General features: G+C 37.7%; 1 protein-coding gene and 1 long non-coding RNA gene across 2 annotated transcripts in view; both read left to right on the top strand.

The window, feature by feature from the left end:
• The first annotated feature begins 1,235 nt into the window (after nt 1-1,235).
• On the top strand, nt 1,236-3,951 carry LOC309493932. The gene is made up of 2 exons (XR_014204108.1): nt 1,236-2,641; nt 2,732-3,951. It is a non-coding gene; the product is annotated as an uncharacterized lncRNA (long non-coding RNA).
• Nucleotides 3,952-5,560: 1,609 nt separating this feature from the next.
• LOC309493631 (uncharacterized protein) overlaps nt 5,561-25,802 on the top strand; it is an 82,594-nt gene continuing 62,352 nt past the window's right edge. The window contains exons 1-4 of the mRNA XM_082162776.1: nt 5,561-5,615; nt 7,985-8,305; nt 8,542-8,856; nt 8,953-9,279. Of these exons, the coding sequence (XP_082018902.1) occupies nt 5,576-5,615; nt 7,985-8,305; nt 8,542-8,856; nt 8,953-9,279 (1,003 nt within the window). The 5' untranslated portion in view covers nt 5,561-5,575. The remainder of the gene's footprint in view (nt 5,616-7,984; nt 8,306-8,541; nt 8,857-8,952; nt 9,280-25,802) is intronic.

The raw sequence follows: 25,802 nt of genomic DNA, 5'->3' as shown, positions 1-25,802 counted from the left end.
ATTGTAATAAGTGAAGATGCTGAGATCCTGAGAGATCTGTTAGTGTTTAATGTTCTGTTGGGGTTTGAAGTGTTTCTGTATGGTGTGTTTTGTGTGCCACCATTGTGTTGAAGAGTAGAGCCTGAGCTTCAGTCCAGGATGAGCAGAGAAACACAGATGTTATGTTGAAGAGTAGAGCCTGAGCTTCAGTTCAGGATGAGCAGAGAAACACAGATGATATGTTGAAGAGTAGAGCCTGAGCTTCAGTCCAGGATGAGCAGAGAAACACAGATGATATGAAGAAGAGTAGAGCCTGAGCTTCAGTTCAGGATGAGCAGAGAAACACAGATGTTATGTTGAAGAGTAGAGCCTGAGCTTCAGTCCAGGATGAGCAGAGAAACACAGATGTTATGTTGAAGAGTAGAGCCTGAGCTTCAGTCCAGGATGAGCAGAGAAACACAGATGTTATGTTGAAGAGTAGAGCCTGAGCTTCAGTCCAGGATGAGCAGAGAAACACAGATGTTATGTTGAAGAGTAGAGCCTGAGCTTCAGTCCAGGATGAGCAGAGAAACACAGATGTTATGATGAAGAGTAGAGCCTGAGCTTCAGTCCAGGATGAGCAGAGAAACACAGATGATATGATGAAGAGTAGAGCCTGAGCTTCAGTCCAGGATGAGCAGAGAAACACTGATGATATGATGAAGAGTAGAGCCTGAGCTTCAGTCCAGGATGAGCAGAGAAACACAGATGATATGATGAAGAGTAGAGCCTGAGCTTCAGTCCAGGATGAGCAGAGAAACACAGATGTTATGTTGAAGAGTAGAGCCTGAGCTTCAGTTCAGGATGAGCAGAGAAACACAGATGATATGATGAAGAGTAGAGCCTGAGCTTCAGTCCAGGATGAGCAGAGAAACACTGATGATATGATGAAGAGTAGAGCCTGAGCTTCAGTCCAGGATGAGCAGAGAAACACAGATGTTATGATGAAGAGTAGAGCCTGAGCTTCAGTCCAGGATGAGCAGAGAAACACTGATGATATGATGAAGAGTAGAGCCTGAGCTTCAGTCCAGGATGAGCAGAGAAACACAGATGATATGATGAAGAGTAGAGCCTGAGCTTCAGTCCAGGATGAGCAGAGAAACACAGATGATATGATGAAGAGTAGAGCCTGAGCTTCAGTCCAGGATGAGCAGAGAAACACAGATGATATGATGAAGAGTAGAGCCTGAGCTTCAGTCCAGGATGAGCAGAGAAGCACTGATGATATGATGAAGAGTAGAGCCTGAGCTTCAGTTCAGGATGAGCAGAGAAACACAGATGTTATGTTGAAGAGTAGAGCCTGAGCTTCAGTCCAGGATGAGCAGAGAAACACTGATGATATGATGAAGAGTAGAGCCTGAGCTTCAGTCCAGGATGAGCAGAGAAACACTGATGATATGATGAAGAGTAGAGCCTGAGCTTCAGTCCAGGATGAGCAGAGAAACACAGATGTTATGATGAAGAGTAGAGCCTGAGCTTCAGTCCAGGATGAGCAGAGAAACACTGATGATATGATGAAGAGTAGAGCCTGAGCTTCAGTCCAGGATGAGCAGAGAAACACTGATGATATGTTGAAGAGTAGAGCCTGAGCTTCAGTCCAGGATGAGCAGAGAAACACAGATGAAATGCTGCATGTTGCTTTATTTAACAGACAGTAACTGTGGAGTTGCTGATGTAGTGACGTATAGACACAGCAAATCATGCATATAATTAACTGCGTGTTTTTCAGTCAAAAAATCAGAAAATAAATGTGAAATAACTGTGTTTTAACTGTGTGTTTCTGTTAAAAAAAGATTAATGAAGATTTCTGTAAAAGTATTTAGCACTTATTTAAATTAGGATATTTTACATTAAGTTTACGGTTTTTGTATTGCAGCCGTTGCTGACAGTCATTTGACTGTTATTTTATGGCATTTTTTTTACAATGAAGGTGTTTGATCATAATAATTCAGGAAATAGCTGTAAAATAACAGTGTTTTTCTGTAAAACATTTAAGGAAAATTTCTGTAAAAGTTTTTTGCACTTCATTTAAATTAGGATATTTTACTTTATTTTTATGGTTTTTGTTTGGCAGCCGCAGCTGACAGTCATTGACCATTTTTTTACGATTTTATTTTTTACAGTGTAGTAAAGTAAAAGCCATGCGTGTAAACCTCACTCCCCTGACCTCAAGAGGCGCACAAGTGACAGACGCTAAAGACTGCAGATATCGATATATAATTTTTTCTATTTTTTATCTATCTATCTATCTATCTATCTATCTATCTATCTATCTATCTATATATATATATATATTTTTTTTTTTTCATACATGTGATTACGTCCCCGTTTCTCCGTAATGTGTTTGTGTGTTTTCAGATTTCTCTTTGAACAACATTGTTTCTTTGTGTTTGACTCTGCTGCTGATTGGAGGATTCACTTTGACTGAGTGTTTATTAAGATGAGGTGATGCTGTCCTTCACACACACACACACACACACACACACACACACACGCACAAGTCTTTTTAACAAATTAGGACATTTTAAAATGTTTTGTCAGATGCATCTCATTGTTGTTCATCGCTGATGTTGTGTTGAGATCTTAAGGATGATCTCATCATCGGAAGAGACACAGTGAAACCGTGAGTCTGGGTCTTCATTCACTGAAGTTCTTCTGTGTTTCATTTGTAAGTTTCATTCTGCACATCATGTTTTTCTCTTTTTATTCTCAGATCGCATATTCTTGAGCAGATTCATGAGTAGATCCACTTTATTCCTCTACTCACCTTCCCACAATCCCCTTTGATGGCTTTACATCTGTGGATGTGCGATTTATAGACTAACAGTTTGTTTGACAAGGCCTTGATTTTAACCATTATTATTATTATTATCAGTTTTTTTTATTATTAAAAGTGTTTCAAAATAAAAGAAAAATGCTTTGAATGTCGTTTTATCATGAGCTGTTTCATGAACTCTGTGGTGTTTGTGTTTGTGTGATAAACAGGACATTTTCCGTCCATCTCAAAGCCACAGAGAACAGGTGAAGGTTCAACTAGCTCTAATTTTAGTTATTTTCTACGAACAAACTGACGTATTCAGGAAACCCACAGAGAGACACATGAGACTGAACAGAGAGAGACAGAAGATGAACAGAAGACAATAAAGAGCTGATCGTTCAGTAATTCACCTTCAACATTTACTGTGTTTATGAGGAAAAGGCTGAAAAATGTTTATGGTTTACAAATGATCCATTTGTGGTTTAAAAAAATTACTTTTAAAAACTGATCAAATTAAATAAATACAATGAGCCACAAATCAATGACAGAATATCTGTAAACATCCTATAATTGTTGAAAGAGTGGAAACCACGTTCACGGTGAATCATAATTTTAAATCATAAAAATACTTTATGCATATATATATTGAGTTCAACACATTACTCTTAAACTTCAAAATGACTATTATCTAATAGTTTAAACTATATTCTACATGATCTAGAGGGAGTGTGAGTTGGTTTGCTGTGCTGAAATGTGTTTGTAAGGTTTTGCAGGATATATGTGGTCAGTGAGCTGAAGAGAAACGGTTTCTCTTGTGGTTTTCAGCTTGTGGTTTTCTTTGGCTCTTGCTCTTTATATTCTTTTACTCGAACCGAGATGCGCTTCAGGCTCTTGTGTATGTCATAAAAACAGGAAATGGTTTCTGTAGAAACGATGGACACACTTTCCACTCCTTAAAGAGATGCTGTGAATAATATTATCAAAAAAAAAAATGTTATTCAGGTTGTTTGAAATATAGATATCACAAATAGTTCTGTTGAATGTGGAATGACTTTGGATTTGACAGTATCAAAGGGAAGCACAAGATCAGTGTGTGTTATAAAATGTCTTGATGTTCAAATGTTAAAAGTCTGTCAGTTATAGTTATACAAATTAATAAAGTCTCTTTGACTCTCTTTAGAGTTTGTGTTTGTAATTTCCTGTTCGTCCTGTTCATCAGATGAGTCATTTAAACCTTCGGCTCCATCTAGTGGCAAATGTAATTGGCTGTTAAATGTCTTGGTTTTATTGAAATGAGTGTTGTGTGGTGTTATGATAGCTGACAGGGTGGGTCGGCTCTAATTAATATGATTTTAATTCATTATAAATGACACTGATTTATGTGCCTCCTGTGTGTTTAACACGAAAGAGTGAATCTGGAGGAATGAGGGTTTTCTAATAATGGGCGACTTTATAATTACATGGACTCATCGCTCGTGCTGATGTTTTTATGATTAAAGTCAGAGATGTAGATGAAAACATTTCTCAGCATTCACTCTTTGTCCAGTGTGTGTAGTTAATCTGTCATCAGTGATGCTGAAGTTTGATTGACAGCTGCTGTCCGTGGTGCTGAATCCAGAACTGCCTGTTAAAGTGAAGCATCAATCAGACTCAGACTTCAGCTGATGATCCTCTGATGATCTGAGGAGAGACAGAGAAGAAACACTGCAGATGTTCAGATTAGAAAACGTTTGCCTTCTTATAACACACAGGTAAAAAAAAGTCCTGTAGCAGGCATCAAATTTGAAATGAGCTCATTTTGTGCATACAATTGTAAAATTTCTCCATTTCTCCATTTGTTATGTTATCTATGTTCTATTGTGAATGAGAAACAGAGAAGAAACACTGCAGATGTTCAGATTAGAAAGCGTTTGAGCCTCTGTACCTCAACATGTAAACTTCCTGATGTATCAATTATAGTGGTTGTATGTATATCTTACATTTTTTAACATTTTCACGTGACTTTATGTAAACCTTTTACTTTGAATTGTTTTATTTTAATTGTTTGCATTGAATCTGCTGGTTGACTGAGAGTTCATGTACAAGCCGAACCCAGAAAAGTTGGGACTTTTTTTTTTTTTTTTTGAAGAAAATGAAAACTAAAAGGCTTTGAAATCACATGAGCCAATATTTTATTCACAATAGAACATAGATAACATAACAAATGTTTAAATGGAGAAATGTTACACTTTTATCCACTAAATGAGCTCATTTCAAATTTGATGCCACTTCAGATTCAGTGAAACGAGTGTCACTCTTTCATGGTTTGTGGTTTCCAGCAGGTTTTATCTGATGTGTTTCATATGTGGAGATCAGATTCACTGAAGGAGACGCTAAAAGAGTCATTCAAACAAAGATACGCTGGAAAACTCAACAGACCGTGAGTTTTATGAATGTGAATTCATTTAAATCATATTTGATGATACTATAATTAACTTAAAGACATAGAAGAAGTTTGTTGAGTCTTACATTTTTGTCCACATTAATGATGTTTGGATGATTATTAAAAGTCCAATCTTAAAGTGTAATTGGTATTAATGCGATATACAGTATAATAATTAATCAATCAGAAACATGCATTTATAGGAGACCGTCTCTCTCTCTCTCTCAGGGGAAGTGGGCGTCTCTGTCACGTTCAGCTCTTCATGTTAAACATGTAACCAGGAAAGAAACACTCAAAACTCTTCTGAACACACATCGAGAGCTTCAGAGGAACTGAATCTACTAACAACAGAGAAGATCATTTAATAAGAGAGAAGAATGAAGATCATCTGGACTTTCACTCTGCTGATGATTCCTGGTAAGAATCTGAACTCAAGTTCTGATCCAATAATCACATCACAGAAGAACACAGATTAAATAATGACCAAAAGTCTTAATCTTCAACTAATATGGTGACATTTCCTTTAAAAACACTTTAAAATGAACTTCAGTGTGTGTTTAATGCTGGTTTGTTGTAGGTGTCGTGAGGTGTCAGTCTCCATGAGTGTGACACTCACTAAATCACTAAAGATAGACAGATTTGGTCTTTTACTTCAGTTCATGCTGTTTTATTGACTGTTGAAGAAATTTCATTTGTGTGTATATTAAAGGGACATTGTGTAGGAATTTCTCCCATCTAGTGGTGAAATTGTATTTTGCATTCAAACGAATAATGCTCTCCAGCGCCTCACTTTTTCAAATGCGCGTTGCATCTACGGTAGCCGTTATGTACCAAAAAGCTATGACAGGATGTCTTATAATAGCACTTCGAGTTTTTCTTCGGGTGAACAGGTTTGTTATTTAAAACAAACTGAAACTTGAAACAACGAAAAAAAGAATGTTACAGTATGAACTACTGACTGTCAAAAACATTAACTATGGTAATTAGTAGTAATGCCGCCTTTACTCGTTATATTTTTTGAAGTATGTGCATTGTTAGATATCATCATCATCAGAGCCTTCTCTAACGTTACTTTACTCAATAGCTGCTATTCATCAAAGAGCCTGTTTAACTTTTAACTATAAATGTTCGACTGTCTATATAATAAAGTACACAACCAAGCAATGAAAAAAAGCTTGTAATTAAGACCGTAACATTGACTTACCTGTCGAGAAGAAAGCAGGAAACTTCAGGGTCTCTTTTGAAAGCTTTCTCCTGCATTAGCTGTCCCGACATTAACCCTTGTTTTTGTAATCTCCGGTCACGTTTCCTTTTACGGTCTATTTTGGACTTTTTCGACGACAAGGACTCCTTATCCTGTGACTCAGCATATGTATGAATGAACGGTGTATAAATAATCGTGCAGTGTGCATCCTTTTAAACTTGCCGTGGCAGTGACAAGCGCCTCTCACTGCTCTGCTCCTCCGCTTATGCTGGCTTCAGTCACGTGGCGCTGGTTCTGAACGAAAACGCGTTGTGGAAACGCGTTGGCCTAGTACTTTTTGTCCCTCTCTGCTATTATATTTTTTCAAGATGGCGGAACTACATGGAAGCCTCCGTGGACCTACCCGTCCTATGTATATAAAGATAATAAATTCTTCGTTTACGAGGATTAGTCTGATCATTGGCATAGGTATTTGTACACCATTGAGGGCATATTTATGAATAAAAATATTGATTTTAGATAATAAAATACCTAAAAAGCTACACATAGTCCCTTTAAAGGGATTGTATAATGCGCTTTTCGAAAGATGTAAAATAAGTCTCTGATGTCCCCAGAGTGTGTATGTGAAGTTTTAGCTCAAAATATCCCACAGATATGTAAGGGATAATGTAGAGTGAGGCGGTTGTTATAGCGAATACAACACCGACAGGCTGATCAGGACTTGAAACAGTTACAGTGAAACTCGCTCTACATTATCCCGCTTATTACATGGCTACCTACCAAATAAATCAATAATTTGACACAAAATATTGATTTAAAAAGGAGTTTATTGATTTAAAAAATGACTGTATTGCTTCCGCTAAAGAAAATAGTCCGTTCCGTCTCCACGGTTAGAATCCTGCCGCGTCCATAGCAACGCTCTGTTTTTCATGGCAACGGTTTGTTATACTTCGCAGCGGCTGTTATCAAGAAATAATAGCATTCTACATTGGAATTCAACCAAGCCATGTTATATTTTTATATAGCATGTTAAAATTGTCACTTTTTGAGGGTGAGCAAAAACACACCGTTTTGTGTCTGTTCCTTTAAATGCAAATGAGCTGCTGCTCCCGGCACAGGGGGCGGAGCTTCTAGAGCTTGTGACCTCACACAGAAATGCAGTGAAAATTTCAAAAACTTTGAGCCTTTTATGTTCAAACCGGAGTCAGACAATGATGGAGAGATTCGAGAAGAAGTGACAACATGTAGAAGCAACAGGACGTTTCTGAATGGTTAGTTGATGCATTTATGTAGATGATGTGTAGTTATCTTCTAGTCATTGATTAGCATATTCTGTCTTGATAATCTATAAATCATTTTCCAGGGCGGGGTTTATGTAAATTTTGTGTTGTGTAGTTCCTACCAGCCGTTTGTTGTAGTCCTTAAAAAGTGATTTCTTTAAAATAAAATATCTCCCTTTGCTTTGAACTTTGAGCGTCGTAACTTTGCAGATGTTGTTCATCATTACACACTAACTAAAGTTAGAAAAGTGAAATCATATTCAACCACCCCTTTAAAGTGTTTTAATGCTGGTTTGTTGTAGGTGTCGTGAGCTCCATGAGTGTGACAGGATATTCAGGAGGAGGAGTCACGATCACATGCAGATATGATGAAGGATATACAGAAAATGCAAAGTATTTTTGTAAAGGACAGTGGTCACAGTGCAGAGATCGAATCAGGACTAATGAGAAAGATAAATGGGTTCAGTCTGGAAGATTCTCTCTGTATGATGACAGAAGATCAGAAGTCTTCACTGTGACCATCAGAGATCTGAGTAAAGGGGATTCTGGGACGTACTACTGTGGAACTGAAAGGGTTGGAATAGATCCCTCCACTGAAGTGAATCTGAAGGTTATTATAACAGGTGAGTAACTGAGACCCTCAAACTCATGATGATCTCCACAACATCACGATACTCAACACTGACTGTAATAACAGACGTTCACATGTGAAACTCATAAAAAGATGCAATTTTTAACTCCCGATGTACGATTTACACTCATAATCTTGACCTGCAATGATAAATGTTGCCACAAAGTGAGCAAAAATGTGTTAATATTGAGAACAAAATGAGAAATTATCTGGGTTTGTGTTTTTCAGGTCAACAAATCAGGACAGTGAGAGGATATTCAGGAGGAAACGTCATTATAAACTTCAAATATGAGATTCAAGAAGAGAATCCTGTGATAGACGTCTGTAAAACTGCAGATCAGTGTTTTACTGTAATAAACACTAACAGAAGAGCAGAATGGAAACATGACAGACGATTCTCCGTTCATGATGACAGATCTGCAGGACTCTTACTTCTGTTTATCAGAGATCTGAATGAGACCGACTCTGGAGAATATATGATTATAGTCAAAGTTTCTGAAGATTACAGTTTCTTCTCTGAGTTTAATCTGGACATTAAGAAGGGTGAGCTGCTTTCAGTCATTTATGCATTATTTGACAGAATCCATGAATATATCTGGTGATTGTAACATTGCTGCACTTTATCTGGATCTTAAACAGAGGATTGTTGTGTGAAGAGCATCAGTCTATCAGCTTCTGCAGGAGGATCTGTGAACATCAGCTGCAAATACCCACAATCCCACATTCATGATGTGAAGTTTCTGTGCTGGAGATCTGGAGCTGATCTCTGTGCTAAAGAGACGTCTGTGAAGGAGAGCAGAAGATGGAGGGATGAGGGAAAGATCCGGCTGTATGATGACAGAGAACAGCAGCTCCTGACGGGAAGCATCAGTCATGTGACTGAAGAAGATTCAGAATACTGGTGTGGAGTTCAGTCTGATCAAGGACACAAGATCTTCATCACACGAGTCCTGATCAATGTTACAGGTACAGATGATTTTCTCAGTGATGTGTGTCTTGCATCATGTTGCTTGAATTTGGAAATAGAATGAAGAACCAGGTTTATTCTGTTCTTGTAGGTTTGCACACAGGATTATTTTAATGTAGAAGTAACATGATGTCTGATAAAACGAATTCACAAACCACAGTTACAAAAGAGGAAGTGTCCTTACAAAACTGATCTGCAGTCAGTATTCAGTCTCTGCAGTTAAAAGTGTGTAGATCTATGGTGCTGTTCTGCAAATGCACTGGTCACGTGTTTGTGATAGTTTTATTCGTCATGTCATTCTTTATTTGTATAATGTAATCAGTTCATTTGAAACATCAGTTGATGTTCAGATGTTTTTGTCCTGTTCTGGTACATTCATATTCTCATTTCCTGTTTCCTGTTATAGATTGTGTTGTAGATATAGATCAGGGGTGCTCAATCCTGTTCCTGGAGATCTGCAGAGTTCAGATCCAACCCTGATCAAACACACGTGTCTGTAAAGATTGTGCTTCTGCAGATCTTCATTAGCTGGTTCAGCTGTGTTTGATCAGGGTTGAAGCTGAACTTTGCTGGAAGACAGATCTCGGGGAAAAGAATTGAAGACCCCTGTAGTAGATCAACCATTGATGAAGATACTGAAGTATCTACATGTCATATTCTTGAAGAGATACAGCAGTGTGTGAACTCAGGAACTGGACATCCGAGTGAAAGTTTGTGTGGTCATTTGGGGTTGCATCATTAGTGTGGTAGTTTGGACAGTATTACCACAGTATTTACTTAAGTACTAGTGTTGTAATTTGGATACAAGTGCAGATTTCAGTATTTCTGTTAGTCCACTTTACCACACTCGCACTACAGTTAAAACTGAAGTGCAATTTGGGTCTGGGAGTCGTTTTATCAAGTGGGTAAAGATTCTATATTTATGTCCTCGTTCCTCCATTCTGACGAACTCTAACAAATCTAACCCTTTTGAGTTGCATCGAGAAGTTAGGCAAGGATATCCTCTTTCCTCTCTTCTTTTTGATATTGCATTGGAATCACTAGCAGTAGGGATTAGAAGTCACCCACATATACATGGAATAAAGTAAAAAATGTAAAATATTGTAAAAAATTTAAAATTTCATTTAAAATAAAATAAAAGATATATATATATATATATATATATAAAAACTGAAGTTAAGGGTGCTTACAGAAAAAAAATTAATAAAATTGTGCTGTTTTGTTTTATTCACGATGAGAAAACATATGTGCTTATTAATAAGTTCCTCAAACTTAAATGAACAGCTTGCGGTTTTGTTTTCTGTGCGTCTGTGCATCAGAAAACATGAATTATGGGTAGAGAAATGACATCAGTAACCATTAAAAGACATGATGTTAAGATCTGTCTTGTGCAAAAAAAAAAATATATATATATATATCTTTCGAAAAAAAATATATTAATCCTTCGATTTTCCTATTGTTTTGTATACAGATGTTCTAAAAACGACATCGTCACCATCATCATCGGCTTCTGTTTTCAAAACTTCTACATCTAACATCACATCAGTGTCTCCTAACATGTCAACAGGTGCCCTTGTGCTGAAATATAAACATACAATCTGATATTTAGCTTTCTTTAGATTCTCTTATTATTATCTCTAGTTTTTTCAGGCTCTTCTCTGATCGTTCCTCTGGTTCTGGTTCTTCTTTCTCTGATCATCGCTGGACTCTTATTACTGTTTCTCTGTAAGAAGTACCAGTCTCAAGGTAAAACTTCCTAACTACTTTAGATATAGAAACTCTCCATTTATACTGAGATTTTTTGAATTTGTCATTTACAAAACACATAATTGATGAAATGTGATATAATGTCATTAATTAAAGGACGCTTGTTTTTGGCAGGTGGTGATTCGTCGTCTCAGACTGGACCAGGAAAACATGAAGTTGTGAGTCCAGTTACTGTATAAAATGTTTAATTAAATGTCTAATGCCTTCCATCCTTACAATCTTCAGAGCTATAAATAATTTATCTGTCTCTCCTCAGGTTTCTCACACTGGTTGTGATTATGAGGATATTAAAGAGACTCACAAACAATTACCCACAAACCCCTCTGATTCTTCTGACACTGTTTATGCCACTGCCCAATTACCCACAAGCCCCTCTGTTTCTTCGAACTGTGTTTACGCTACAGTTGAGAAAGGCACTGGTGACTCTCAGCGCTGCATCACATCTGATGAGGATCTGAATTACGCAGTGGTGAATTTCCACAAGAAATCTGACTGTCCTGACAGTGTCGGTTTCAGGAATAATCAGGATTACAGTGAATATGCTGCTCTCAGTCATCTCACTGCTTGACAAGCCACAGCAGAATATAAATGAGCTGAATGTTTTTTATCACCTTGTCTTTGGCATTAAATTTCTATGTTTGATATTTTTACTACTAATACTAATAGGTCATGTACGCCCCAGAGCCTGCTGCCATGTCAATCCCGGAGCAAGCACTTATTGATCTGGATACCCTAGAATGGACTCCCACCCCTGGGCTCTCTCCTTCCTCGCCGGTCACACCCGGCTTGTTGTAAACTCTGGTTTCTTGGCCCTTCATCTTCTGCTGGTGCAGTCCAGTCTCGTAGCACCGCCTCCTCTGCTGGTCCCGTCCAGTTCCCAGGCTCTGCCTCCTTCACTTGTTCCCTGGTTATGTCTGGCTTCCTGGCTGTACCCCCTCCATCCCTCCATCTTCACTGCGGTCCCCTGTCCTTAAGACTCCGCCTTGGTCTGTCATTACCCTGGCTCCACCACAGGCTTCTGGCCTGTGGCTTGCCTGAGCTCTCCATTCCTTCTGCTCCACCAGGATCCTCCATCCCTCTGGCTCTGCCTGCTTCCTCACTCCCACCAGCTCCACCTTGGTCTTTCAAGCCCCCGGCTTAATTTCAGTCCTCAAATCGACCGGCTCAACTTTGGCCCTCCGGTCCAGTGGCATCACTCTATTCCTCTAGTCCTCTGGCTCCACCTCAGTCCTCATATCCACCGGCTCAACCTTGGCCCTCCATTCCAGTAGGCACTGTTGTGATGGTAGGGCTTAGGGTGACAACAGCACCTACTATAGTCACAGAATTTGGTCTAACACCGGAACCATTGGAATTGTCTTGTTTATTTAATTAAACTTCTACAGTATAGATCCTCATCTCTACTAGTCCCTGCTTAAACTTAACACTGTAACAGAAAATGTGAGAGATATTCTGACAAATACAGGAAGAGAGGAAGTCAAAAACAGGAAGTCTTTGTCAAATTCTTCTACAGAACATTTTGTTGGGAAACGTTTTACCAGAGATAAAGAGCAAAGGCTTAGAAGAATTAACATCTTTACATTCACTCTGCTGATGCTCCTCAGTGATCTTCATTTCTGAGGTTTTGGTTTTGCTCCTAATTGGTGTGCCAATGTTTCTAGTGGCAGTAAGAAAGAATAAACAGACTCAAAGCAATTACATTTTCATATCTTTGATATTTTGTATTAGTTCATACTAATGCTGAATGACCGTCTACAAGAGATTCAGATTCATCACATACAGTTTTAGTGTGTTGAAGTTGAAAGTAAAGGTCATCATCGCCCTCTATTGGCCTCCACTAGACAGACATGAGAGTATTTAAGTAATTCCAGTCAAATCTGAGGGAGCTAACAAGCTTTCAGTCTTCCTTCCCAAAGGTTCAACTCTCTGCTGGGTTTTCACACTTTTCTCTTTTGCTTCAGCTTTTAAAGGTAGGGTAGGCAATTTTGGGAGTGGCTAGCAATAGCAAGTTAGCTTTGAAAGCATGAAATCCCACCCTCCCTTCAGAGCGTCTCCAAAGTCTTCTTAAAAACACATGAATGCACAAACCAAAGTTTGCAAAGCATCTCGAGACGAGAGACAGTATAAAGCTACCTCATGTCTCAAAGCACATAACATCACATTACAATAATAATATAAACAACATAAACAACTTAACCCTCTGAGGTCGGCAAACGCGCCCCCGCGTTTTGCTGGATTTTCTTCACATTGTAGCACAATAAACTTAAATTACTCCATCATTTATGGTCATACAGAAAAAAAGAAATATAAAAAAAGAATCTGTGATATTTCTACTTTTGTATGTGTCCACTTACAGTCAAATCAAAACATTGTGCTTTTGTAAAATAAAGAAAATAAACAGGGTGTGCGTTCTGCCTCTCCGTCGCTGTGAACTTTTTTTTCTTGAGCACGTCTATAAACTGAAACAAAACTCAGCGAATACTTCTCACACATTTATGAGCCATACACCTTTATACACATTTAAGTGTGTACTTTTAAATGATCGGATTCAAACTGAAAACAAATATTCTCTGTTTAAGTAATTTGTATAAAACCAACAGGATGTCCAGTATCTCAAACGCTTGCTAATTATTTTTTAATTCGACACGCCCACTCGCGCAAAAGAGATTCACATGCAAATCTCCACATGGAACGTGATCGCGCTCATTACCTCAAAAACAAAGCACCAAACACTTCACAAGTCTCTGCTTTTCGTCGAGTTTGAAAGACGTGCCGTGAGCTTACATTGGATTTACCTCAGAAGAAGAAGAACACGATTTGAAGACAAGAAAGATGTAAGGTAAGAAATTCTTACATATTAGTTTGTTATTGTTGCATAAATTTCACATTGCAGTTGAACTGTTGCTAGATATATGGTGAAATATTTAGACCTGTGTTTACTGATAGCCTACTGTGTTTGTGGATATCTGCTCAAACGTAGATATGTATATGGTAACCATAATGTTTTATATTTGAGCGCGATCACGTTTGAATGTATCATATTTTGGATCGCGATCTCGTTTGGCTTCATGTTTTTACTATTATCTCATTTCATATCATCATAACGAATGGAAACATTTGAAGTAACATGATAATCAATATATTTTTCTTTAGCTTAGTTGTTACTGAAATCTTTTGGAAGATTTATAGGCTGCTATAGGTTATTGTTATTATTATTTTATCCAGCACTGCATAGCCTATGCCGACATAGCACAACAAACCTGGTGTTCATTATATTATATATTGTTGGAAACATTTTTGTGTGTGTGTATTCTGTGAATTTTAAAAAGCAATTTTAACCAGAAAAATCTAAAATGTATTCCCAAAATCGTGCAGGCCTAGTTTCTCTTGATACCAGTATGTTCACTTTTTTCTATTTTTTTTTTGGGCCCAGATGCCACTGAGTCCTGCTGACTTCAACATTCACATGAGTCTCTGTACATGAACATGGTAAAGTGAAAATCAAACACCTTGGAAATGAAAGGTATGTACAATGTTTTTAGGAATGGCACAAAGGTCTCTGTCTTTGGATCATTGTTTTCAATAAGTGCTTTTTTTAGATTTGTTGTGTATCTTTGGATTATGTTGTGTTGTAAATAAATCCAAACAATCTAAAAGCCATTCTTTTTTAAATCTCCTCATTCTTTGTGCAAGGTTGCACTGAATTACAGGGCCTGATCGCTCCTAATAGGGCAGTTAGGGGAGTGTCTTTGTCTTTCTCAGGTGTGAAAAGCTTACATATTAATGAGCTCCCGCATAAAGCTTTCTCACACAAAACACGTCGTAAAAATTTTAAATCAATATTATTGTCTTATCTGAATGAGAAGTCAGGGTGATTTTCACATAGTTTTAGAGCAAATATTCTAGGCTACGTCATACAATTTTCAAAAGTCTTGTGAAGAAATAATCAGTATGGGTTTCATGGCCTTATTTCAGTGAGATTTTTTTTTTGTATTTTCACAAACCACACATAAATGTAATTATCTCAAAACTACAAACTTTTACATACATGCTGCTGATATATTATTGTAGCAGAGTTTGTGCTGAATACAGTGTAATTAGACTTTAGCCATGAAAATGTCACTAGTAACAGAAAAAAACACAAATGTCAGAGCATGTCAGAACACCTCCAGGGCCCAGACAACAGCTCAGACCCCAGAGGGTTAAAGGACAAGTTCGGTATTTTACACTTTCTGATGAAATAGAATGGTTAAGATTGAAATTTGGTGTATATTATTTTTATAATTTAAAAATACAGGTTTTACCATAGTTTTTGTCCATGTACGGGTGTGAGGCGTTTGGAAAAATAGGTCCACAGTATTACAACGAATGGTAAAACACCTGTTGGAAAGCATCTTTTGCAGCGATTTTTGTGTGAGCATATCAGTGAACACCCCTGACCACTCTGTGAGTTTCACGTCTTTGTAAACGAAAGTTTAATGCGTTTTAGGAAGGATTGTTCCAGTGCACCTATGCAGCCATTCTGGAGGTGGAGGGGTGCTACCACAGAAACCTAAAATTCTCGGGACAGCAGCATGTGTCCAAATTTCAATCTTAACCGTTCTATTTAATCAGAAACGATCTGAAAACAGGGCTTTAAGTGTAATATACCGAACTTGTCCTTTAAAGAGCACTGGTCTGTACCACCTGACTGCTGCAGATTCATTTCGGCGGTGGTAGTGTTGCCATTGAAATTCAGGATAAGCTGGTTGTTTCGGTTCAGGAGGAACTGTAAAGCAACTGATGTTTTGGTTTGCGCAGCTCTGTGACTGACGTCTGTCTAACTCTGCATAGCATGAAACACACTGATAACGTGTGACGTCTGCACGAGCAGGTGCACAGAGGTATGGAAACACATATGTTGACGGGCAGGTAGAACATTGTACATTTTATGCAGGTTGGACGAACTTTTTGGTCCTACACCTTCCACAGCTGATATATATATATATATATATATATATATATATATATATATATATATATATATATATATATATATATATGCATATATATATATGCATATAAATACATTTAGACCACTTAACTTAGTGATTGCTATCAGGATGTGAAGAGACTTTCAACCAGCATAACAAAAAAAAAAAGTCTGGAACAAATCGCCTACCCTGCCTTGCCTTTTTAATTAGTCTGTGTTTTGCCACCCACCAAAATAGCAGGCATAATATCCAAAATCAGTTAAATCAAAGTTTTTGCTGACACTGACAATAAAAACACAAACACAAATGTTCTTACATTCACTATGATATTCATTAGAATCTGCATGAAACCAAGAGATGAAAACTTCAGTCAGATGGCGCTCTTTCTCAGTGTTTAATTTAGTCCTGAGTCAAAGGAGGTCAATATGATGTCATACTTTAAAAACCCTTACTAACAGCCCTCTTGCACATAGAGAAAATTCAGCATAAAAAAGACAAACATCCTGTGACTGAACAGAAACTCATAATTGTGAAAAGTAGTTACTTGTACAGTTACTCCATTATTAATAGCGTTTATAATGCACATAATGGACAGCTAAAGTGGGCGTGTCTAGAGCGACTGGCCACTCAGGAGGTCGTATGATGATCAAGTGTGAACATCCTCAACACAAAACCAAGCCAAAATACATATGTAAAGAATCAATTTCATGAAACTTTTGCTTTTATAAATATCTGCTCACTACAGAAGTCTCATCTGTTTAAATAAACTGATTTATGATTTGTTGATGTATGTAAAGTTTCATTGAAGGTCACTTATCCAACATCATAAGACATTTTCTGAAGTGTAATTTGATGTTGATGATGACAGAAGATCATCAGGACAGACTGTGAATGTGTTTGTGTATCGTGATGAATCTCTGAAGAATCTCTGTCCGTGGTGCTGAACACCTGAACCACTCTCTTCCACCAGCAGGAGATCACACTCACATTTTACTCTTGAAAATATGCTCAGCTTTTTCTCTCTGACAGTGTTTTATGATTTATGGAGTGATAAAAAAGAGAAATCCAAAACACCTTATGTAAAATAATAATAAAAAAAATAAATAAAAAAAACGTTAATGTTTCAACAAAAAGAGTTCTAATGTTCAGATTTCTGTTTTAGAAATGCTCCTATAAAATACTCCATTTGCATATTTAAACATACCATTTCAGAAAACTTGTAATACAAAATAATCTTATTGTACTGTTTTTAATTATGTCCTTTGTTCTCTGTTTGTCCTTGGACTTTGTTATACTTCCTGTTTCCTGTTCTGTCGGCCATCTTTGTAGTCCTCTTGTAGTTTCTCATGTTGGTTTCAGGTGTGTCGTTAGCTCGATTTCTTGTTAAGCTTGTTAGCCCCTGTGTATATACATGTTTGGAGTTGGAGGGCTATAGAAGTCTTCCCACTGTCTACTAGGGATGGGGAAATGAAGCCTCATGAATCACTGAGGCTTTCCCCTGACTGTTCCGGGAAAAGATTCAAAGCTTCGAGAGTGTCGAGAACAGCGGCGAGAACAGCGCCATCTGGTGGTTATTTAAAATAAAGCAGCCAGAAGCCTGTGTTAGAAGCTCTGGCAGATGAAGCAACCACAACACACTCCATAGTTTCAATGTTATGTGTACAAATAAATGCCTTACATGTTTGTGTTTGATTTGTTCATTGAATAAATTCATTTTCCCATTAAAGTGTGACAATAAAATATAATAACTTATAATCGTACGATTCAATAAGATTTAATGTAGGCCTACTCTCTCTCTTTCTCTCTCTCTCTCTCTCTCTCTCTCTCTCTCTCTCTCTCTCTCTCTCTCTCTCTCTCTCTCTCTCTCTCTCTCTTTCCACACACACACACACACACACACACACACACACACACACACACACACACACACACACACACACACACACACACACACACAATGAATAAGGACATTGTCTGATAGGATCGTCTGTTATTAAATGTCAATATCAATAATTGTAAATATCAACCAGACTGAGGCAACAATGACTCGTTAAATACGATCTGAAGTTCGAGCCTTCTGACACCCAAAGCGAAACGCGCACGTGACTGGACAGAAAGTGAGGCTTCGTTTGTCATCGATCACGTGACTCTAGTAAACCAACACACGCCTCGATACGGGGCTTCACTACAAATTGTGTCGCTTATGTGATACGCGCATCGAAGCTTCAGTGTCATATGTAACATCACTACTGTCTACCTCTCAGTCTCCAGGCTCTCTTCCACTACACAAGCCTGGCCCTCAATTCCTTCCCAAATTCACCACCCTCCTGGACTTTTGTTTTTTGTGGAGCGTCTAGAATCCTGTCCTTAAGAGGGGCTCTTTCATGTGTTCTCTGTGTTTGTCCCTGGACTTGTACTTCTGTTTTCTATTCTGTCAGTCATATCTCACTGTGATATGAATTATGTTGATCAATCAGAAACCTGCACTTATAGTTGGAATGTGAACCGCTGCTGTTTGTGAATGTTTCCATCAGATGTCACTGTCAACTGAAGCACATGTGAAGCATGTATTAATCTCTCTCTCTCTCTCTCTCTCTCTCTCTCTCTCTCTCTCTCTCTCTCTCTCTCTCTCTCTCTCTCTCTCTCTCTCTCTCTCTCTCTCTCTCTCTCTCTCTCTCTCTCTCTCTCTGTCTGTCGTGCGCATGTGTGCGGAGTGTCTGTGGGGAGCCTGTGAGCGGAAGAGTGTGTGGCGTTCTTGAGTGAGTTTCAAACTTTTCCTTCTTTTCTGGGTTTATTCCTTTTGAATATTGCTTTGGATTAGAGGACAGAGAGTCGGGAGTGCTGACTTCTGTCAGCATAGCTGATAGAGATGGGCTCAAACTCCGATGGTTTTTCTTGTTTGTCTGCTCGGCATGCGTGCAAGTGTATGCCGGCAGACGCATCTGTGTCCATTGAGAACGTTTTGGTTGCAATTGGCAGAGAAATAGGTGCACAAAACATCATGTCTGCTTCTAGAATGAATAAAGCAATGGTTGTTTTTTTGAAAGAAGTTGAAATGGTCAATCATTTAGTGGAGTGTGGTTTGACTGTCCATGATGTTTTTATTCCCCTTGTCTAATCTCTCGAAAAAAGTAATGTTGTCAAACGTACCCCCGTTTATCTCAGATAAAGCGCTTGAAGGTATTTTAGCTCGTTATGGAAAATTGGTTGGGACGATTAAGATGATTCCTCTGGGTTTGAAAACCACAGAGTTGAAACATGTTATGTCATTCAGACGTCAGGCTGTTATGATACTGAGTGCTGAATTTGCAACGCTTGAAGTGTCGGTTAAACTAACGGTGCTTGGAAAAGATTACACGATCTTTGTCAGCACTGAGTCCATGAAATGTTTTGTTTGTGGAAAATATGGTCACATTAAAACAGCCTGTCCTCTGGTTAAAGAGGCTCAAACGGCGAAAAATGGAGTTGAATCTGATTCAGGGCAGATTTTGAGTAGCGATCCGGCTGAAGTAAGCGCAGCGCCCGATCTGGCTGGGGTGAGTGGTGAAAGCGCAGCGCCCGGTCCGAGCGCTGAAAGGTCTGTGCTTACTGACATCGGAGAGCAGTTACATCAAGGTTGTAGTGTTGTTATCACTGAGACTGTTGCTAAAATAGTTGATTCTGGACAGAGTGAAACCAACGACAGTGGGCAGGCTGTTGTTGAGTTAGAGAAATCTAGAGAACAAGATCGGCCTAAAGTGAGTGATGGCTTGAATGAGACGCAGGCATTAAGTAGTAACGTGCCTGATATTCATACTTCAAAATCGCAAGTAATGGATAGTGATTCGGACAGTGATTGTTCAGAGTCGATTGCTGATGAATTGTCTGAAGCTAACTCTCAGGGAAGTACTGTTGGTAGATTTGCAAAGTCTCGATATTATACGGTGGAACAACTCAATGACTTTTTAGACGCCACAAAAAATCAGAGAAAGCCAGAAATTGAAATGTTCTTTGTTGATTTAAGGCTTTTTGTTGAGTCCTCGCTGATTGCTATGAAAAAAGCCACTTTAGAGGAGCTAGATCAGCCTAGGCGCTACCGCCTTAAAACGTTTGTGAGTGCTGTCAGAAAAAGACTAAAAAACCCTTAAAGAGTCATGATGAACAGGAAATATTGGATTATGTATCTTTTCTCTTTTTTAACCCTCTGGAGTCTGAGCGGTTTTCTGGGCCCTGGAGATGTTCTGACATGCTCTGACATTTGTGCTTTTTTTCAGTTATTTATAAACATGTTAATGGCAAAGGTGTAAATTCACTCTGTATAGCACAAACAGGGCTACCAAAATATGTGATCACCATACATGTATATTTTTGAATTTTTAAGAGAATAATGTTTATGCGTGGTTATTGAAAAAAATAAAAATGAAAGTTGCTGAAATATGACCACAGAACTCATAATAAATATGTGTCAATAAGACTTTTGACTAATGGATGTTGTCGCTTTGAGTTCTGGCTTCAAAATTATGTGAAAATAGTCTTGCTTTATCGTTCACATAAAACAATACATTGAATTAAATTGATGTAAAACAGGTTTTGCTTGGAAAGCCAATATGCGAGGGGGGAGTGGTTTACACCTGAGAATACAATGTCCCACCCACTCTGCATAATTAGCCATTCATTCAGGTGTGACACTGACTGAGCCACGATGCAAGGACAAAAGATATATTTAGAAGAAGACTTATATTGACCATTTAAGATTTTGCTTACATCTATCTTGTAAAAATGTTTTGCTATTTTATTAAAAAGGTTACAATTACAACAATAATTACAATTTCAACAATATTTCAAGTGTACTCTTTCTTTGTAAAAAAAAAAAAAAAAGATTATAGGCCTACATTTTATCTATATATTCATTAGTTTGAATATAGCCAACATTGGAACAGCTAACATCTTAGTTGATGACTTTATTTTTGACAAAAATAGTATTTTATATATATAGAAATTGCTAAACAAAAGCTTATTTGATGTGGCAGTATATTCTACAGTAAAAACTGTACCCAAATCTAGTCAACAAAATGTTGTCTTTCATATTTCGCCTGACTGTAACGTTGTTTTTATGAAATATTAGGGCATATAAATGTTAATTTGCAGTTTAATACGTTGCTTATACAAATAGCCTACATTTCGATTTTTACTCATCTCAGTATAGCAATACAGTTTGCTAAAACATCATCATTCATTCACACACGCGATTTAAATTTAAACTGTCTTTTTGCGAGCTGTGGTAAACAGTGCGCATCTCTGCCGTTCATTCATTCACAAAACAGAAACGCGATTCACGTGAGAAGGAAAAAAACTTACTACAGTTTTCCTCAGCTCAGTCGGATCCTTGCTCCTCGAAATACCCGCACTTCTGAGGTATTTTCCATTATTATTATTCCTCACAGCGCTGCGAGACGGTGTAAACAAGTAATGATCTGAATAAACTTGTGTTTTCTCGAGCTGATATGGGGGCGTTCACAGGTTTGCGTGGATTGCCTCAGCCATTTGCGTTTGAATAGCGCGCGCTCTCCGTGGGCGGAGTCACATTACATTTGAATGAGCTGTAATGAGCTCGACTGGAATCGCTCTCTTTTAATACAGATTTCACAAGATGAGAATATTTGTTTTTTACATAAATTACTTCATTTAAAAGAAGAGAATTCAAGCTTCATGCCTGTGTGTCTGTATGCCTGTTTGACTGAGTATTCGCTCAGTTATTGTTCATTTTCGGACGCGTTTCAGAATGGACTACACTGGCAGAGAGAAGGCAGAACTCGCTTCGTGTTTATTTTTCTTTATTTGGCAAAAAGCACAACACTTTGTTTTTATTGTGAGTATACACAAAAATAATACACATTTAACAGAATCGATTGATGTATGAAACTCCTATGGAAAATCAAAGTCAACAGAGTATTTATGAGTTTCTTTTACACTGCTAAAAAAAAAGCGAGCTGGTATCGCCGGCGATACAGCCGACCTCAGGGGGTTAATCCTGATGACATCCTTTAACATTGGATCTTTAAATATAAATGGCTGTAGGGATGTACAAAAGAGAACTACTTTATTTAAGTATTTACACCTTAAAAAAGCAGATGTAACTATGTTACAGGAGACACATACCGATGCCTGTAATGAAGTCGACTGGACAAACGAATGGTCAGGGAACATTGGCCTTAGTCATGGCACAAATCTGAGTGCTGGTGTTGCGTTTTTATTTTCAAAACGTGTAAAAAATGATCCAGACTTTCTAGAAATAATACCTGGACGCCTATTGCGTGCTGATATAACAATAGACAATACTAGTTTTTCATTTTTTAATATTTATGCTCCTAATATAGGAAGTGAACGAAGTGTTTTTTTTGGAAAACTTTCTGAAGAATTGTTGAAATGTCCTCAGGATAACATTGTTATAATAGGTGGTGATTTCAATTGTACTGTAGATCACAAATTAGATAGAAATCATGTGGAACCTCATCCTAGTTCAGCGGGTGTTTTTAAATCTTTAATTAATAGACACAATTTGTTAGATTTGTGGAGAGAGGCTTACCCTCATGTTAAACAGTACACTTGGTTGAAAATGAATTCAAATAAGGTCTCTGCTGCGAGACTGGATCGTTTTTATGTTGAAAAGGATAGTAAAGGAAGATTTGATGGCAGTTGTATCTCACCAACATCTATGTCAGATCACCATTTTATTTCTATGTCTATGTCTGTTCTGTCGTCTAAACCCTATCAGACACACTGGCACTTTAATAGCAGATTACTGCACGATCACATCTTTGTGCACTCTTTTGATCTCTTGTGGAAATCTTGGAGGGAAGAGAGATTTAGCTATACATCTTTAAATCAGTGGTGGGACTTGGGAAAGGTGCAGATTAAAAACTTTTGCCAACAATACACTGCACATAATACAGAAAATTTGAAAATGAAAATGAAGATTTTGGAACAAGAAATTCTTCAGCAAAGCTACATCAATGAAGGAGGCAGATTATTGTCAGCTGACATCATCAAAGCGAATAAAAGCCTTTTGAAGGATTTATTGGATGAACAGGAGAAGGAAACTGTTGTGAGAACAAGATATTTAAAGCACAATGAAATGGATGCTCCAACTGCCTTCTTTTTTGAAATTTTTCCATAAGCTGAAACTTTCAAATGGCAGTGAAACTACTGACCAGCGAGAAATTATAGCTTCTGCTATTTCTTTTTATGAGAACCTCTATCAGTCAGAACACTGTGAGGAAGCAGCAGTTGAAGAACTTCTTCAAGGTCTTCCGCAGTTGTCAACGACTGAGAAGAAGGAGCTGGAGGGATTTCCGACTTTTGCTGAGCTGTCGAGTGCTATGCTGGGGCTGAACAGTGGCAGATCACCTGGGCTGGATGGTCTGTCTGCAGAGTTCTACAAAGGGTTCTGGAATGTGCTTGGACAAGACTTGTATCATGTTTTTCTGGAGTCCTTTAACCAAGGTGTTTTACCCTTGAGCTGTCGAAGAGCGGTGCTGACATTAATACCCAAAAAAGGAGATCTTGGATACTTGAAGAATTGGCGTCCTGTTTCATTACTGTGTACTGATTTTAAAATACTGTCAAAAGCCATAACCAATAGGTTGAAGAAATGTATGGCAACTATAATTCATGAGGATCAGTCATACTGTATCCCCAAAAGAACAATTTTCGACAACCTATTTTTGATAAGAGACATTATTACAGTTGCCAAAAGTTGATATTGGACTCTTATCTCTAGATCAAGAGAAAGCTTTTGACAGAGTGGACCATTTATATTTACTAAAGACTTTGAAGGCTTTTGGTTTTGGTCCACAATTTATCTCCTGTGTTAAATTATTATATAGTGAAACATCTAGTATGCTGAGAATTAATGGGTGCCTGACTAGACCTTTTGCAGCAACTAGAGGCATACGGCAAGGATGCCCTCTTTCCGGACTTTTGTACTCAATTTCTATTGAACCTTTTCTGTCATCTTTAAGGAAACAATTGCATGGACTTGTTGTTCCTAGGTTTCCAGAAATTCCACCTGTGAAACTCACAGCATATGCAGATGATGTGACTGTATGTATCAGAAACAATGATGATATATTTGCCTTGATTTCTAGTTTGGAAATTTTTCAAAAAGCAACATCTGCTAAAATTAATTGGGATAAGTGTACATCCCTGCTACTAGGTGAGTGGCAAAATATAGACCCTCCTCGGATTCCACAACAATGTAGCTGGATTAAGGATGGTTTTAAGGTTCTTGGGGTACATTTGGGAACTGACCTTTACATAAAAAAGAATTGGGAAGGTCTAGCTGATAAAGTTACGGCTAGATTACAAAAGTGGAGGTGGATCCTTCCGAAGCTATCTTATAGAGGGAGATGTTTAATTGTCAATAACTTGGCAGCCTCAATGTTGTGGCACCGGTTTACAGTGTTGGATCCTCCTGAAGAGTTACTTGGTACAATTCAAAAAAGTTTTGTCAATTTTTTCTGGGATGGGTTTCATTGGCTTCCTCCTGGGGTTTTATATCTCCCAGTGATTGAAGGAGGACAAGGACTCATAGATTTAGAAGCAAGAATTAAAACAATGAGACTTCAAACGTTACAGAAATTGCTATACTGTTCAGATAAGATTCCCTGGATTGCATATAGCTTGTCTATTCTCCAAGATATAGGAGGAATCGGAATAGATAAGCAGTTGTTCTTAATTGAAAAATCCTTTGTTTCAAAAGTAAGTGAACATTATGGTGTTTTGGAACCATTATTCTTTAATTCTCTTTTTAAAATAAACTCATCGATTTCAAGTACAGTAGTTGATATGTTTCTAAAGACTGGAATAGCTACTGTAATAGACTTAATTGACTCTACAAAAGGTCAATGGCGTGCGGCTGTATCAATAGCTGATCAAGTTGGGCTTAGATCAGAAAGATATGTTGAAGTGTTAGTGGAGGATCTTAAAAAATCTTTTCCTCAATCTTTCTTGACCTTTATAAAAACATTTTTTGAAAATGGTGAAAAGTCCCTGACCTTTCCAGATCTTAGAGTAGAAATAGGATCTGAATTGGATGAGGATTTAAATAATACGTTGTTATTAAAGGGATTTAAAGATGTATTGTTTCAGAATGTGGAAAAAAAAATGTTGTATTGTGAAATCTTTGTTTTATGCTCAATTGAAAAGACGCACTGATACTAAATGGAGAGAATACTTATCCATTTCTTCAGAACTAACTCCATCATGGAGGTGTTTATATAAACCCCCTATTCCTAAGAGATCTGGAGTTCTCCAATGGAGAATACTCCATTGTGCTGTGGCAACAAATAGTCCTGTGTCGAAATTTAATGCAAAGGTTTCATTTGCATGTCCGTTTTGTAATGTTCTTGATACTGTTTTTCATTGTTTTTCTGATTGTTTTAGATTAATTCCTTTGTTTGAACTGTTGGAAAAAATATTCACTGAACTTGGGTTTATTTTTACCAAAAATCTGATTTTTTTGGGCTTGAAATACAAGAAGGAATGGAAAGCACGGTGCACTTTGGGTAACTTTCTATTAGGGCAGGCAAAGTTGGCAATTCTAAAATCCCACACATGTAAAAATGGGAAAATATTGATTTGGTTGGAATGTTCAAATCATTAGTAAAGTACCGGGTCGCTGTAGAATATGCCTATTGTAAATTAACAAATAATATTGATTTGTTTGATGCAAGGTGGGGTGTGAAAAATGCTCTTGTGGTGAGAAATGTTTTTGGAGAGTTATGGTTTAATTGGTAAAATTT

This window comes from Leuciscus leuciscus (assembly GCF_965113295.1).
Source record: "Leuciscus leuciscus genome assembly, chromosome: 3".
NCBI classification, from domain to species: Eukaryota; Metazoa; Chordata; class Actinopteri; order Cypriniformes; family Leuciscidae; genus Leuciscus; species Leuciscus leuciscus.
The sequence above is the reverse complement of the archived record's forward strand: the minus strand, read 5'-3'. Positions and strand labels throughout refer to the sequence as shown.